The 16,546-nt window shown below is 52.1% G+C and overlaps 1 protein-coding gene across 1 annotated transcript in view; it reads left to right on the forward strand.

Moving 5' to 3' along the window:
- Positions 1-16,414, forward strand: part of LOC122376456 (coiled-coil domain-containing protein 40-like) — a 41,660-nt gene extending 25,246 nt beyond the window's left edge. The window contains exons 3-4 of the mRNA XM_043356329.1: positions 15,682-15,901; positions 16,362-16,414. Coding sequence (XP_043212264.1) covers positions 15,682-15,901; positions 16,362-16,414 — 273 coding nt within the window. The remainder of the gene's footprint in view (positions 1-15,681; positions 15,902-16,361) is intronic.
- Positions 16,415-16,546: the final 132 nt, after the last annotated feature.

Below are 16,546 nucleotides of genomic sequence, written 5' to 3' on the forward strand. Positions count from 1 at the left end.
GGGGGAGGGGGCGACTGCCACGCCCTTGCGCCGTCATCTTCCTCTGCCTTCCTCTTGTGGGTGGGCCCGTAAGATGGCGCCCTCTGTCCTGTTTAGTCACCTTGCTCCTCTGTGTCTGCAATTTTTGGCCGTCGAATCGTCTTCGTGTTGAGCGCTTTATCATCTTAGTAGTCGCTGGCATAAACCAATCCCCGAAAGGCTGGTGATTTTCGAGTTTTAATTTTGATTCTTCAATTTCATATTATTCAAACTTTTGTTTCCTTCCGTTTCGTCTGCCGGCAACGCCCCTTGTGACGTCACTCTTGCTCCGCCCACTGAAGTCGTCTTGGTTGGGAGGGTCTGTAGAACAGCGCCTTCTGTCCGCGGTGGGGACGTCCTGAACTACGTTTGTTTCGGACAACAGCGCTTTCTGTCCGCAGTGGAGACGTCCTGAACTACGTCTGTTTCGGAGGCTGTTTGCTAAGTTTAGCAGATTCCGTTGCAGTGAGACGCACTGTTGTGCTACCATGGCTACGTGAGACCCAATGTGCTACGTGCCTTAAGCCTGCGCGTGGTCTCACAGTGTGCCGACGTTTGCTTGTAGCTTCAGCTGCTTTGTAATGACTACCAATGACTCATCCTGATGTGACTGTCTTCAGAGGTGCTTGTCTTAATTGGAGTTTAATGGCGGCCCATTCTGTGCGGACAGTGAGAAATGATTGGGGAGGGTGGACCTGGGGACGGGTGGGAGGAGGGAGGGAATAATGACAAGGGAGGGAAGCGTGCGGCAGCGCTCTGCTCAGCTGCGCGTCACCGGGCCGGCCGTGCCGAAAAGATACTACGTTAGATGTTCAAGATGTAGCGTGCTACACTGCCAAGCCCCAATATGCCCCAACTTAAATGTATGCACCGGTACGCATAGCCGGAGGGGAGCCGAATCCGCCGGAGCCGTCATATTTTGCCCTGAGTGGGAGCCGGAGCCGGAGCCGTATTGCCATTTTACTCGGAGCCGGAGCCGGAGCTGGAGCTGACTCAAATGTTCAAGGCTCTGCATCCCTGCTGCTAAGTCAATAATTCGTATAGTTAATTTGGTAAAGGGCCATACTGAACAATCTCGTTTTTTTTTTCTCGGATTAAAAAACCTGGTAAAAGGCCATACTGAACAATCTCGGCTTCGAGATGTCCGCCCATCTGAGACCCGACGCACACAGCATGCAGAACCGGTTCTGAGTGAGGATCGACCGACAGATGGCAGTCATGTCTGAACGGTAGATGGCAGGGAATTCGTAGTTAGTAGGCGGGGCTTCGCGAGCAGCCTGACGATAGCCGCCATCCGGGCTGATATTTCACTTAGCATTACGAGTGAACGGGAAGTGCCCTAAATATTGATCGGACATTGAAAAACCTTAGTAATAAAAATTAGGCCGGGGTCTGAAACGTCCATTGCCGAAGTTTCGTTCTTGAGAGGCAACGTATTCAAAAGTTATTGCGAATAAGTTGCGTCCCACGCGGTTTGACGTCCACTATACAACTATCCCTATGTAAACGGGGCTGTTACCCGCGGCTGCCAGCAAGCCACGCCGGCCGCCAGTGTCGAGCGGTGGCCCGCGCCCTGACCTCGCCTGAGGGGCCGTGACGTCAGTGTCACCGGCCGGCGTTCAGAGCCAGCCGGCCGAGCCGCAGTCTGCGCGGCGCGAGCGAGCAGTGAGGGCCGGCGGCGGGCGCGGCTGAGACAGCTGGAAGATGAAAGATAGCGCCAGTTGTCTGCGTTTGATGTGATAATTGCTTTGACTGGTAAGTCAAAGTACCATTTACGAGTAGCATTTGCAAGATTGTGCCTTGTAATATCGTGCGGTCTAGGCTATAGTTCATTGTAGCTCTAGCCTCTAAGGTGTTGACATGTTTGATCTAGCCTGTCGCACTGTTACGGGAAAACTGGTGCAGGTATTTTGTGATTTTTTTTTCATGAATTGAATATGTCTGATTTTCCCTCATGTCTTCCCGCAGACGACCTGCAACTCGTCAGCGCGCCTTGTGGCAGGCGCCAGGCCTACTGTCGGCAAGGCGGTAGCTTGGGCGGTAGCGAAGTGGCTGTTCAGAAGCTGCGACCGGAACGGGGGGCGCGCAGACCGTCTGGTCAGGCACTGCCAGCTGCCTAGGGACATCGAGGCCGCAAATGAGCCGGTGCCTAACGGTCCGCCGAGTGATCAGCGAGGGTTAGTGAAGAAGTGAACTTCCACCAGTTCTGGCGTGCTAGAGGCTAGCGCTAGAGCCGGTAGAACCCAATTCCGTCCCACCATAGGCGTAGGAACAGGGGGGGCCGGGGGGGCCATGGCCCCCCCACTTTCGGAGGTGGGGGGCCAGCAATGTTAACTGGCCCCCCCACTTTTTACTGACTTAAGTGTCTGTCTGTACCTACCACCCGGTACCCTAAACACCAGAACTTGACAACTATTCAGCTTGCCCTTTAGTGAAGATTCGCTTTTGTTTCTACAGCGTTATTGACCGCAAGTTCCTTCACTCAATGAAGAAAACCATATCAGAGACAAGACTGTGAGTCCTGGTGCCGCAGCATTTTGTTGATTACGATGCGCGGGACAGCGAGCACTGAAAAGGTATAAGACAATACTAGCACGGTGCAGGAGAATGCGTATACAAACGACCAACGCTTGACCAGATCTGCTTGGGGTCGGCATAGTTCGTCAAAGGCGTACTAGCTGGGGGCCAGGGTGACCGTGCCCCCGCCTCGGTTCCAACAGGCTGGGGGCCAGCAATGTCTGTATCTGCCCCTCCATTTGCCCCCCCCCCCCTCCCCAAACAAACAATGGGCCCCCATGGGCGTATGGGGCTCTGGCACTTATTCGATTGTCACGAGGCTCAAGAATCCAACGCCAGCTATTAACAGCTCCCAAACCAGTCTTTGAGGGTCCTACATTGATCTCAGAGGCAGAGGGCCCTTCAGTGGCGGTCAAGCGCCCACATTGACCACTGAGAACCCACATTGACCTCTGAGGTTCCTCCACTGGCATTTGAGGACCCCTAAACCGGCCTCAAGGGCCCAGCCGGCGTCTGAGGGCCTCACATCGGCCTCTGGTGGCCTCATTTCTGTCTCTGGGGTCCCAAGACTAACCTTTAGGTGCCTCTGAGGCCCCCGCACTGAATTCTGGAGACCCGATGCCGGCCTCTAAGGTACGCATCGGCCTCTGAGGGTCCATCTTGGCCTTAGGGGTCCAACGCCGGCCCATGCCGATCTGTTACGTCCCCACACTGACCTCTAAGGGCCCATGCTGGCCTGTAAGGACCCACATTAGCCTCTGAGGGCCTTGCACTGGATTCTGAAGACCGATGCTGGCCTCAGAGGCCCATCTTGGTTTTTGAGGGCAAGTACTTCTGCTGGCCTTTGGGGTCCAACGCCGGCCCATGCCGGCATTTTAGGGTCCCACACTGACCTCTGAGGGCCCAAGCTGGCCTGTAAGGACCCACATTAGCCTTTGATGGCCCAAGTCGGCATCTAAAGGTCTGAAACTGCTCTTTGCAGGCCCTGTACTGGTCTCTGAGGGCCTAACCCTCGCCGGCCGAGGGGGGGAGGGGGCGTGTGCCGCCCCTCCGTAGTTTTTTTTTTCGCGATAGCTCCGATTACGCCGGCGATAAAGAGCGGAAGCTTGGCATACCTGGCCTTTGAATCAAGCCGGATCTTTTGACACCAACCGCATTTTCGGGTCAGATCAGGTCACTGACCTATGACGTCATAAGTGAACCTCTGCACGGTCTTCAGATGTCGCAACTTCGCAACGCCCTCACTGCCAGAGAAGATTTCACAGGGAAATGAACCTTGCAGGACCTAGTATCCATTAGGAGTCTCACAACTTGTACATCTCGGATTTTCCTAAAGGTCATATGAGGTCAGGTCATTTTCGTGACCTCACCATTAGGTATAAGTCAATGGGGATAAACTGAAAGCTTTTTTTCTGGCGCCGGGAACGATCTCCAATTATCTCAAGCACACCGAATCGTGATTTCATGCACTCCTTGCAAGGTTCGATGCGTCACTTTTGCAATGTTGACCTTGCGCGACGTCATTTATGACGTTATAAGGGTCATATTAGTTTTTCGTCAATAACTACCGATCAAATTGAGCTAGCGAGTCGGGAAAGCCACCAATGGACTCATGAAGACCTTCCGAATCGAATGATATGAGACGAGACCTCATTCGACCAATTTCGTGACCTGGGGGCGCTGACCTGACCGTGACCCGAGGTCAACACCCTAAGTTTACCTCACCCAAATAAAAAGTATATCATTCGACGCACCTGAGAGAGGCGAACACGATGCTGGCAAAATCGCGGCTCTGCGCCCTGCGGCCGTTTCTTGCGAAGTTATTCACCAAAAACGGAACCGTGCCTTGAGGCACGTGACTTGACCTCAGGTCACCGGTTGACCTAGGACCTTAACCCTCGCCCTGGCAGGGCCTTTTTCATAACACGGCCTGGCAGGGGGGGTCGATGCGACCCCCCCCCCCCTCGCGATTGGCTCCTATGGCACCTAGAAACACCAAATTTGGTAGGTAGGTGGGCCCCCTGGAGTTCTCGCCCCTGTGCAAATTTGGTTGCTCTAGGTCAATATTTAGGGGGGTTTTGGGGGGTATAAATGTAAAAATTTCGCTTAAAACAGGTCAAAAGTTTTCGCTTATAACTTTTGATCTAATTAAGATAGAGCAAAAAGAAAAGCACCAGTGAACTCAGCACGTCAAGGCGCGTCGAATGATATACTTTTTAGCTTGCTTAAGTGTACTTAAAGTTTTTCTTCAATTTTAAGTAAACTTAAATTAATAAATTAAGTTCATGTTAACCAAATTGCATCATATCGCATATCATTCGATTCGGCTGATCACCAGGAACACAATGATACCATTTTTAAGCTCTAGCGTCATTATGTGCCAAGTTATTGGCAATAACGTCATTTGACCTCAGTTGACCTCATTTGACCTGACCCATGGATAAGTACACCAAACAAAGAAGCACCGAGTGACCTGCTGTTAAGTACTGTGGTTTCAAAGCACAAAAGTGATAGAACGAAGCGGATATCTCCAGTATTTTCCGAATTTAGTATTTTCCCATAGGCTTAGCATTACGACGTAATGACCTCTAACTGACCTCAGGTCAGTGACCTCAATAAACCCGAACTATATGTTATACATCTCGGTGAACTTAGCACATCCTGAAAGTTTGAAGGAAATCAGTCCAAAACTGTGAGTTGGACAGGTGCAAAAAGAAAATTGAAATTTGACCATGACCTTGTACCGGTTTTTCTGACCTGGTGACCTGACCCAAGGTCACTCGGACCTGAAATTTTAAGGTCATATGTAAAAAGGTTGCCCCATAGGCTGTGCCAAATTTGGCGGCGCTGCGCGCCGCCGTTTTTACGCTATCTTCGAAAAACCTTAGGGGGGGTCGCATCGACCCCCCCCCCTGCCAGGGCGAGGGTTAAAATTGGGTATCGATCTCTGCGTCTCGTAACGGCGCACACGCTCGTTTTTTCCGCGACGCGCTAGCTCCACCTGGGGCGAAACGGCGAGGGGGGTCGTACCCGCCCGCCCCCCTCGGCCGGCGCGTATGTAGAAAACTTATAGGTCCGGGCCGGCGAGGGTTAAACTGGTCTCTGAGGGCCCACACCGGCCTCTGACAGTCAATCAGCCCAGTTGCAGTGGTCGCTAATATAAAACCTCTTAAAAACCTTACAGGCCTGGCTGAGCCTAGCTGGGCCGTTCATGCTGATTTTTATAGGTATATTGAAAAGACTCGCTTTGCACATTTCACGCTTGCTCGTAATTAAAAAGTTGCTGGATGCCTCTGGAATTTGCATGGGTGCCAACGGCTGTGGAGGACAGGGGAACGCGTCCATCAGTTTGACTTTATTGACGGGAGTCTCCCTGAAATTTAACCAATTTTATTTTTGTTTTTGTCTCTAGTTTTTTTTTACCTCTGAGCATGTTTGCGAAAACAAAGTGGCCGAAATCCGAGGAGAAATTAGATTTTGGGGGTAGGTTAGGTTTTAGACCTCTGGGAGCCTGGCCCCCCCACTTTCGAAAACGTTCCTACGCCTATGCGTCCCACGCCCCCATGGGGGCGCCCCTGGGCCCCATGCCCATCACCGATGCCGCCGCTGTCTTTTTTTGTTGTTGTGTAAATTGACCTGTGTGATGTATTGAAATATACACTTCTTACATGCCTTTTTTACAAGTCTAGAGAACGGGAAGAGAGCGTCGGAAACACATTCTGAGTATGTTGCGAACACGTTGAGAGGACGTTGCAAAAAGGTTTAGGACGTTTACTCAGGGTCGCAGGGACGGCAATACGAAGTAGCGACAACGTGGTGCGCACGTGATAAAAACGTTCAGAAACGTCGCAGAGACGTTGCCAAAGCGTTCTATACTCGTTGTAGTCACGTTGTGGAAACGTGGTGACAACGTTCCAGAAACACTGTTGGCACGTTACAGAAAACATTTCATAACGTTGGCGGGACGTTGTGAGAACGGTTTTGGGACGTCACGGTCACGTTACAGAAACGTTGTGACGACATTCAAATGCATGGTCGGATGACGTTGTCACGCCGTTGTCTGGAGTCTACAAAATTACGTTGTCACAACGATAAATCGGAACGTTGTGGTAACCATTTGACAACGTTTAAACGACGTTGTAACAACGGCAAATTGTTAGCTGGGCGGCCAGTTTGTATGAAGCCCAATCAACAGCAGTACATGTGTAGTTAGAGAATTTAATGTGAGGGATTGGTGACTTTTATCCCTCTCCGATTGGTGACGTTTAATGTTAGGTGTAGTTTTACTTTTTTTATCAAAGTAAAAATTGTTTGTGGTTTTCTATTCATTATTGAACTGTGTGTGTTACCAGTAAAACGCCTTTTGGGGCGACCAACGGAGCGAGCGAGAGGATGGGCCTTGCACGTGCGAAATTGCGAGGGGGTACCTCCAACTAACTTGTGCACTGCATCCTACTAACCGGTCTTTAGCGATGTGCCAAATTTCAGCGCAATCGGCCTAGCCGTTCTCGAGATCTGGAAGCGGCACACTGCACGTGCGCACGTGCAAGCGGGGTCCAAACTGACTTTTGCACGGCACCCTACTAACTGGTCCCCAACCGTGTACCAAATTTCAGCGCAATCGGCCCAGCCGTTCTCGAGATCTGGGAGCGCCCCCTGCACGTGCGCACGTGCTGTAGCACCCCAACCTTAACACATGCAGATGAATTATCTGATGGAGACCTAACTGTGTACCGAGTTTCAATTCAATCGGCCCAACCGTTGTGCCGTTATTGAGGTTGCAATTTTGGGGGTTCTTAAAAAATGTCCAACTTTACCACGCGCCACGTGCGGTGGTTGGCAAGAACGCATGGTGGCCATCACACCACAGAACTTTTACGTCCAAGTGACATTCAGTAAAGAAGACCGCTTGTCAATCGGATGTCCCGTTCCTAAGATATTAGCTTTTGAAGAGCGTCCCCACGGCCGGCCGGCCGGCCGGCCGCTCATACTCAGGATTTTCCCTTAATTCAGTATGAGACTCCGCTCGCTTCGCTCGCTCCGTCAATAAAGTTGTTTAGTATTTGATTTCAGGATGTAAATCGCTCTCTATCTGGTTCGCTCAGTCCGTTATCCTGACCAAACCCACCACACATTTACACCGACCCTGTATTTTCTATCGTGTTCTTACACACCATCTGATCTACAGCCACTTCCAACAGCTGTCATCTGACCCCCCCCCCCCCATCCCCCCCTGGACAGGGACGTGTAACTTGTGCGATAATGACGTCAAGAACCTAAAGATGCACTACCGAAGAACACACGGCTCCGACGACTGGGGCCGTATTCAGAACCGCTGGTGGGCGGGGACGAAATTTCCCGCCGTCGCCGCCGCCGGCTTCGGTTCGGTGCTCCGCCCCTTGGCATGCGGTGAGCGCTGATTGGTCAGGATTCATCGCCGGCGCTGCCTCATCCTTCCTAATTGGATATGACGCCGACCACTCAGAGAGCTACCGCTAATGACTACAAAATGGAGTCTGTCTGGCCAATGCGAGCACTGGGCAATGCCACCACTGGTCTATACGGCGGCTGATCTGGCCGGGACATTTCAATCACTGGCCACAACGATCATTTCCGCACTTAGGGGCGGCACATCCCCTGGACACTTAACCCGCGCCCTGCTGGGGGGGGGGGTGTTTGAACACCCCCCCCCCTTGTGGTTTTTCGCGAATATCTCAAAAACGGCGGCGCGGAGCGCCGCCGTTTTTGGTACACCTTATCATACATCAATTCTACACATGTTGTGAAAATTTCAGACCAAGGTCATTCAAGGCCAGGTCACCAGGTCACTTGAAGTGACCTCACCTCATAAAAACTTTCAATGTCTGTCATAGCTACACCGAGTGACCGATCGCTTTGAAACTTTCAGCGATTGCTAAGAGCAATAGCATGTACAAAATGTATATCTCAGAATTTTGATATCGATGACCTAAGGTCAGGTCAATTTTGCGACCTCCCCATTATAAGTCAATGGGAGAAAATTGAAATGCGCCTCTTTTGGATGAAAGACATTATAAACACTCCCAAACACCGAATTACAAGTGGTTTAGACACACTGAACTTAAAAATAGTGTCCGTGACCCTTGTTTATGCCCTGAGGTCATCTTAGGTCACGAATGGTATCTAACAGTTTTTCGCAAATAACTTTTGATAGAGGCATGCTAGAGCGATGAAAACGCCTTAGATGTGTTCAGCTCGACGATACGGATCGACTGATATGCAACATGACCCTTTCCGGTCAGGTCATGACCTTGACCTGAGGTCAAATTTTCAAGTTGACCTTTCAAGGTCAAGTTATAGTTCATTTGATGCGTCTTGACGAGAGGAACACGATGCCGGTAAAAGTAAGCTCGTACAAGGCTTGGGTCAAAAGTTATTGCAGAAAAACTGTTTTAAAAAAAAATCGGTTATTTTTGCAGTTTTTGCCCCCTGCAGGCAAAACCGTTGACGTTAGGTCAAATCTGAGAGAATTACTCAGAAAGGGCGTTAATAGGGCTATCGAATGCGCTTTTCCGCGGCGCTGTAGCTCTATTGGTTCCCGAGTTATGCGTTGGCTTCTTGGAAATTTTCGACATTCGACCTGGAAATCGGCGAAATTTTGCCTTCAATGACCTCTGGTGACCTGACCTTTGACCTGACCAAAAAATTGACCGAAGTGATTTCGTCATTATTTTTTACGCTCTTTCGAACTTCGAACTTCCGCGTATCGCTACGTGGCCCAGGAGCCGAGTTACAAGGGGGGGGGGTGTTCAAACACCCCCCCCCCCAGCAGGGCGTGGAAATCCAGGACCCCCAGCCGGGCGCGGGTTAAACCACAGGACACTTCAACCCATTGGCCTCTTCTGGACAATTTGAACACTGGTCTCTTTGAATATACCCTATCTGCAGCCAGCCGGCCACATTTGGACCATGTAATCCCGGGACATTATGAACTCTGGCCCATGCAAGGCACTGGCCATTTAGAACACCGGACACATCGTGCCCTGGACATTATGAACCCTGGCCTAAATAATACGCACCCCTCGGCGCTCCATGGATACGCGCCGTGAGTGAACAAATGGCCGGAGGTTGAGGAGTTGAAGGGTTGTGACAGGGGCGGGAAGTGTCGACCTTTTCCAGATTTGACTTGTATCTGTTGTGGGTATGGCGAAGAACCATCCATTCCTATGTTCATTTGTTGGTCGCTTTAGATGTGCTGACTCAATTCAGTAAATAGTGAGAGCCCATTGCGTTGGATGAGAATTACCTTCATTAGGGTGTGTCGATAGTCGCAGATTCGCGTTAGACAAAGATATAAATTGGCGCGAGCATGCCAAAACACTAGCCCTGCAGTTGGTTTTGCGTAAAAATGCGATTTGACGAGGCTCGGGCAGGTCGAAGTTACAGCGAAAAAGTCGCAGTCGACGGTGCTGCTACCTACATTGCCAATAACGGGCACTATCATATCGTGATAATTGGGGTAGTTTCAAATGAGAAATGACTTCTATTTTTGTTCAAACTGCTTAAGAAGAAATAAAACTTTTCGGAAACACACATTTTTCCCAAATATCGCGTTCCATTTTTTCCTGTTGAGTTGTTAGGAAAGTGGTAAATTTCAAGGTTGACGGCTAAAAAACGAAACAGGAGGAACAGAGCAGGATTCACCAAGACGTGTGCCGCGCCGATGCTGTAGCCTGTAGATAAGGGGTGAGCAACAGAACCAGCATACCTAACGATTTTGATTACTGATAGATATTTTTCTCTAAATGGAAGACTATTAGTAACTCAGGCAAGCCTTCTAATATAGGTATCGGCAGGGTTGCGGTAAAAGGTACAATCGATGGCACATTACAATTATTCTGAGTTGAGTAACAACACTCTTCAGATACCTACCATCAACAACCTCACTATCTCCTATATGGGAGCTATATCATCTGATTCCAGCGCCCTGAAAACAAACAGGTTATTACCAAAAATCTCTATATTAGCGCCTACCGACATACGCTGAATGACGCTATCAATACCCGACATTTGTAAAAGGTGATTCGCCACACAGCCCGCCGGCGTCTGAGGGGTTGAATAAGTGAGCCAGATTGCCAGCGACTCACCGCTGAACTACCGGGCATAACAAAACGGACGATGCGACATGACTCAGAGATCATCACAGACGCAACGAAAAATGTAACCGAAGGCCATCTGAGCTGTTGTTGTTGTTGTTGTTGTTGTGTTCCCTCCAGCCGCGTCACCGCGGTGTAGCCGTGCGGCTCTGGAGGTCCCTCACGGCGGCCGCCAGGGCCGCCACCTCTCCGTCGTCGCGGACGTCTTCCGGGTTCAGGAAAATCGTTCCGTACATCCGGAGACGCCAGCCCATGAGGGCCGGGCACCGGAAGAAGAAGTGCCGGGGCGTGTGGCCTCCTCCCGGCACACGGTGCACCGGCCCGCCGCACAGTCGGTGTCAGGGCACTGGCGGCAATCATCGGAAGGGTTCCGTCCAATCCGGTGAAGGTATTGGCGGGATCCTGACCAGTGGCCCGCGCGGAGCTGGTGGACGTCGACGGCCGACGATCTGTCCCCCGCCGCGGCCGGCGGCGGCAGCCGGTTCTCATCAGGGTCCGGTACCAGCCCTCCGGCCAGGCGGCGATGGTGCGGTCGCGGGCCAGTCTGGCGGCCGCGCGGTGGGCGGTAGCGACGTCCACCGGGACCGCCGCCTGGGGGAGCGCGGTCGCCTCCTTGGCGATCTGGTCGGCGCGCTCGTTTTCGTCGACGCCGCAATGGGACGGCACCCACTGTAGGTGGATCCGGCGGGACGGACCGGCCAGGGCCGCTAGTTCGGTCCAGATGGCGGCTCCTAGCAGGGTCTTCTGGGACGCCGGGCCCTCTCTCAGCGTCGCGAGGGCCGACTGCGAATCCGAGCAGATGGTGATCGGCGCGCTCGGCTGGTGCGGGTGGTCGCGCAGGTGGTTCAGGGCCGCGCGGAGTGTGACCATCTCCGCCCTGAAGCTCGAGCACCCGGCGGCCTCTGCCCGCGCCGCCGCTGCCGCCGCTGCTGCCTGTGCTGTCGCCGCCGCCTTGCAGCTACTGTATCGAGTGCTTGATCACTGAACGCCGGCCTGTGGCGGAGCCCTGAGTTTGCCGAGCACTGGGCCCCCGCCCCTATGACCCATCCGGGCCAACCTGGGTACCGGTCCCAATTGAAAGGGACCGGTCGGCCGCCCGGGCGGGCGGGGCGCCGGCCTGTCGGGTCGGGTCGGCGCTCCCCTCGCCCGGGCGGTGGTTAGGGGGCACCCCCGGGAAAGATGATTTTCCGGGGGTGCGGGCGGGGGCCCGCGGCCCGTTAAAAAAAAAAGACATTGACCTGACGGACATGTCGGTGACCTGTGAGGAGGACGAGGTGTTCCGTAGCGCCGTGCTGACGGCCGTCACAAAGCTGTATCAGTCGCTGTCGCCGGCCACGCTCAGCAGAAATGACTGAGCCGCGCTAGGGTAAAGTGGCTGGTGTGAGAGGTATTAGTGAACTGTGAGACTGAACTGAGCTGGTGAGATGTGTGACCATGTGAATACCTAGGGAGGGAGGGGAGGGTTAAAGCTGACTGTGTTGTAGACGTGATGCGGAATGTCATGTGTCTTGTTCGGAATGTCAGGTGTCTACACGGGCTGTTGTCTATCATTGTGCGTATTTTTTTTTCGGGTCGTTTGAGACCAGTCAAAAGCTCATCTGAAGCATCGTTCATCTGATGCTTCCCCACTATATCGTCATGCAGTGCATTTGTTTTGTGAGAATATCACTGTTCGTAATAAAAATTAAAAAAAAAAAAAGCTCGAGCAGAGTTGACCGGCAGGGACGCGTAGCTCGTCGGTTGCACCGTCCGGCCACTCCACAAAGGCTCCTGCTCCTCCGCTGCGGACTCCCGCATCCGCCGACCCATCCGTCCAAACCCAGATGGCTTGCTGGGGGAGGGACGCAAGGTGTCTCTGCGCCGCCTGGTGCAGTTCGTCAGGTGGGGCGTCCCGCCGCAACGCTCCGATGTCCAGGGAGAATGTGACGTGTGGGCAGGCGGCCACCTCCCACGGCGGCGCGCGGGCGGGCAGCAGGGGCTCGATCGTGAGCACGATCCCAGCAGCCCGCCAGGTGTCGTGCCCCACCCCGCCCCATCTGAGCTCGTGCGGAACCCTCGTTCAGATACGTAATATCGCTATCTGCCACCTCGCGGTTCCCTTGTCAAGCCGAACTCATAGGCGGCGGAACGGGGAGGGCACCGCGGCACCGTGCCCCCTTTGATTTTGGCATTTTAACATTAGCCCTATGGGCGTTGCATGGAATGAATGGGACCAAAAGTCGGCAGTGCCCCCCTTAATTGAAGGTATTCCGCCGCTACTGGCCGAACTGATGACACGCAATGGCCAGTCAGTCACAGCTCAGCTTCCTGCGGAACACAGGAAGACACATTCAGTGAGAGTCGGTGGTCATTGATTGTGTCAATATTATTGACATGGTGACTAAAGAACGGTTATATTGCGCCAATACTGTTGCCAGTAGCAGCACCACCAATCTTTTGAACTAAAACCACTTGACATCGGTAAAAAGAAACCCTCTAGCTTTTTTTCAAGCAATCCGTGAAATAGAGGGGATTAGAAAAACCGAAAACCCAAATATTAGCACTAGATAACATAGATCTTAAATTTTGGCCAACATTTTTAAAGCATAGGTACATCTGAGGAGCTGTTGGCGGCTTACCGTCGCGTCTGTGATGATCTCTGAGTCATGTCGCATCGTCCGTTTTGTTACGCCCGGTAGTTCAGCGGTGAGTCGCTGGCAACCTGGCTCACTGATTCAACCCCTCCGACGCCGGCGGGCTGTGTGGCGAATCACCTTTTACAAATGTTGGGTATTGATAGCGTCATTCAGCATATGTCGGTAGGCGCTAATACAGAGATTTTTGATGATAACCTGTTTGTTTTCAGGGCGCTGGAATCAGATGAAATAGCTCCCATATAGGAGATAGTGAGGTTGTTGATGGTAGGTATCTGAAGAGTGTTGTTTCCCAACTCAGATTAACTGTAATGTGCCATCGATTGTACCATTTACCGCAACCCTGTCGATACCTATATTAGAAGGCTTGCCTGAGTTACTAATAGTCTTTCATTTAGAGAAAAATATCTATCAGTAATCAAAATCGTTAGGTATGCTGGTTCTGTTGCTCACCCCTTATCTACAGGCTACAGCATCGGCGCGGCGCACGTCTTGGTGATTCCTGCTCTGTTCCTCCTGTTTCGTTTTTTAGCCGTCAACCTTGAAATTTACCACTTTCCTAACAACTCAACAGGAAAAAATGGAACGCGATATTTGGGAAAAATGTATGTTTCCGAATTGTTTTACTTCTTCTTAAGCAGTTTGAACCAAAATAGAAGTCATTTCTCATTTGAAACTACCCCAATTATAACGATATGATAGTGCCCGTTATTGGCAATGTAGGTGGCAGCACCGTCGACTGCGACTTTTTCGCTGTAACTTCGACCTGCCCGAGCCTCGTCAAATCGCATTTTTACGCAAAACCAACTGCAGGGGTAGTGTTTTGGCATGCTCCCGCCAATTTATATCTTTGTCTAACGCGAATCTGTGAGAAAAACCCCTCTGTCGACACACCCTAACCTTCATGCTTCCCTGTTCTCCATTCTCATACACACTGGTCTGACGGTACTGTGACCGGTATGTGACCTGTCATCCTGTCCCAGACCTATGACCGTGTAGTATAACTGTCCTGTTTCAGGTGTTACCACGACCCGCTGGTGGGTAACCCGGCGATGTCCGCGCAGCTCCAGGTAGGTGACACGAATATCCAACTGGTGACGGAGTGAGATTGCTGCTGGGGGAAGGGGGTCCGACCGGGAGGGGCTGCTCGGGGGGCTCCTCTGACTGGCTATCGGCGATAGCTGCCGATGGATGGGTTCTTGTCGCGCGATTGGAAGAGTTGTGACCCATCCATCAATATCTATACCTGAGACGGGGGTGACTGCTGCGTTTTCAACTTTAGACGCTTGCATTTTTTAAACTTGCAAACTTATTGGGGTGACTCTACGTTCAAAACGCGGATGAAGTTGAGCTATTTAGCTTTTATTATTACCGCCTTCATATCGTCCCTGAAAATATTCGTTGTTTAATTAAAAGAGTCGTGGCAAAGTTAACCTGAATAGGGGTGACTTTGCCACCCTGCCAAATAATGATTTTTTAACGCTAATAATTATATACCTATCTTCTCCGCTCCGTCGTATCTATTCCCAGGACACTGAACTCCTTTTTCTTCACGCCGCAACCCCATTCCGGGCTAAACAGGCAACTTTATCTCTTGCGGGCTGCTCCCTTGGAGCGGCACCGCTGCTCCCGAGAGAGAACACCCGCACCCGGGTGCAGCGAGTGCCGGGGTGGGCTGCTCGGCCTGTCCTTTAAGAGGGGCTCAGCCCCGGTGACTCTCTAGGATGTCTGCCCAGACCGATGTCTCCCCCTAGTTCCTATCATCCTTTCCGCTCTGAAATGGTCTTGTCAGACCGAATGGGCCTAACCCAACAAAACAAACAAACGTTAAATGGAAAATGCTGTTTTTTAATGCTTCGTGTGGTCTTTGATGATTTACAGATTATTTGCTCGTTAAAAAACATGCCAGTGTTCCGGCCGACCATCGGCTGATGGAGAGATTCCAGAGGACGCTGGCCGCTCTGCTGAGGAAACAGATCGGGAGGCTGGACCTGGACCTGGTGGAGCTGGTGGGTGACCGGGGGGGGGGGGAGGAGAGGTCTGAGTTGGTGGTTTTAGTGGTGTGTTTGGTCCGGTTCGTTTGGTCAAATGGCTACACTAGGTTTGGGAACAAACCTTACATAGGTAGAGTAGGGACATTACTCTGGGACGAACACGAGAGTCCTGGACCTAGTGGAGAAAAGTGGCTTCTTTGTACTGGTAGGGTGGACTGGAGATCTGCTGCTTTGTGGCTGAACGGGTCGCTGAACTGCCTGAGCTGTTACCAGTCGTGTTCGGTGACCGGAAGACTATTTATGTTCCGTACAGCCCCGATACTGGTGATTGGATACGGCCAATTCTCACACACCCCACCTAACAAGTCCCCCCTCCCCTCACAGCGGAAGGACCAGCGGTCCCGCACCAAACACGGCGAGTCGTGCGGCGTGCAGCTGTACGAGCGGCAGCTGCAGCTGGCCAGACAGCAGGAGCGGCAGCTGCAGCTGCAGCAGCGGCTCTCGGAGGCCGCCGAGGCGCGGGCAGCTGCCGAACAGACGCTCACCGCCGTCCGACAGAGACATGGCGAGATTGGCGATCGTCTGGAGGCCGACAGGGAGAGGGGTGAGAGGGAGAGAGGGAGGGAGGGAGGGGAGGGTCAGAGAGGGAGGGAGGGAGAATGACAATTAGAGCGATGGAGACGAATAGATGAATCGATACTTTCCATCTCAAACACTGCGGTTGCATTTTATGTTGTTTATTGTATTTTATTATACATGTTATATTTGCGTAGCGTAGCATAACTTATTAGACTATATGTTATAATCGGTGCAAAATTACATCGCGACTTCCTGATTATACATCATATGCAGACCCCAAAAACACACAAGCTACTGTGTTCTGATTCGTCACACCTGCTCCAAATCAACCGTAATATATTCCCTCCTCGTCACTAACCCGCGTCCCTGCGGCGTATTATGTCCATTTTTCTCTGTACCGGTCTGCCTTATTTGCTCACGACATGTCACATACAGTAGGCCCCGCTCGTCGCTGATCGCCCCCTGCCTCTGCGTGACGCCCCCAGAGCGGCAGCTGCGTGCCGACGTGTCTGCTTGGAAAAGAACGACTACCACCTGAAATCGCTGGAGGCGGACGCTGACCGGAGCTGCAGCTGAGACAGAAATGGCGAGAGGGCCGAGGCAGAGATGTCTCAACTGGAGCAGGTATAAACAGAGACAGGTATGGAAGGGGGAGAGGAGAGAGAGAGAG

This window comes from Amphibalanus amphitrite, unplaced genomic scaffold (assembly GCF_019059575.1).
Source record: "Amphibalanus amphitrite isolate SeventyFive unplaced genomic scaffold, NRLGWU_Aamphi_draft 002147F_arrow, whole genome shotgun sequence".
Lineage (NCBI taxonomy): Eukaryota > Metazoa > Arthropoda > Thecostraca > Balanomorpha > Balanidae > Amphibalanus > Amphibalanus amphitrite.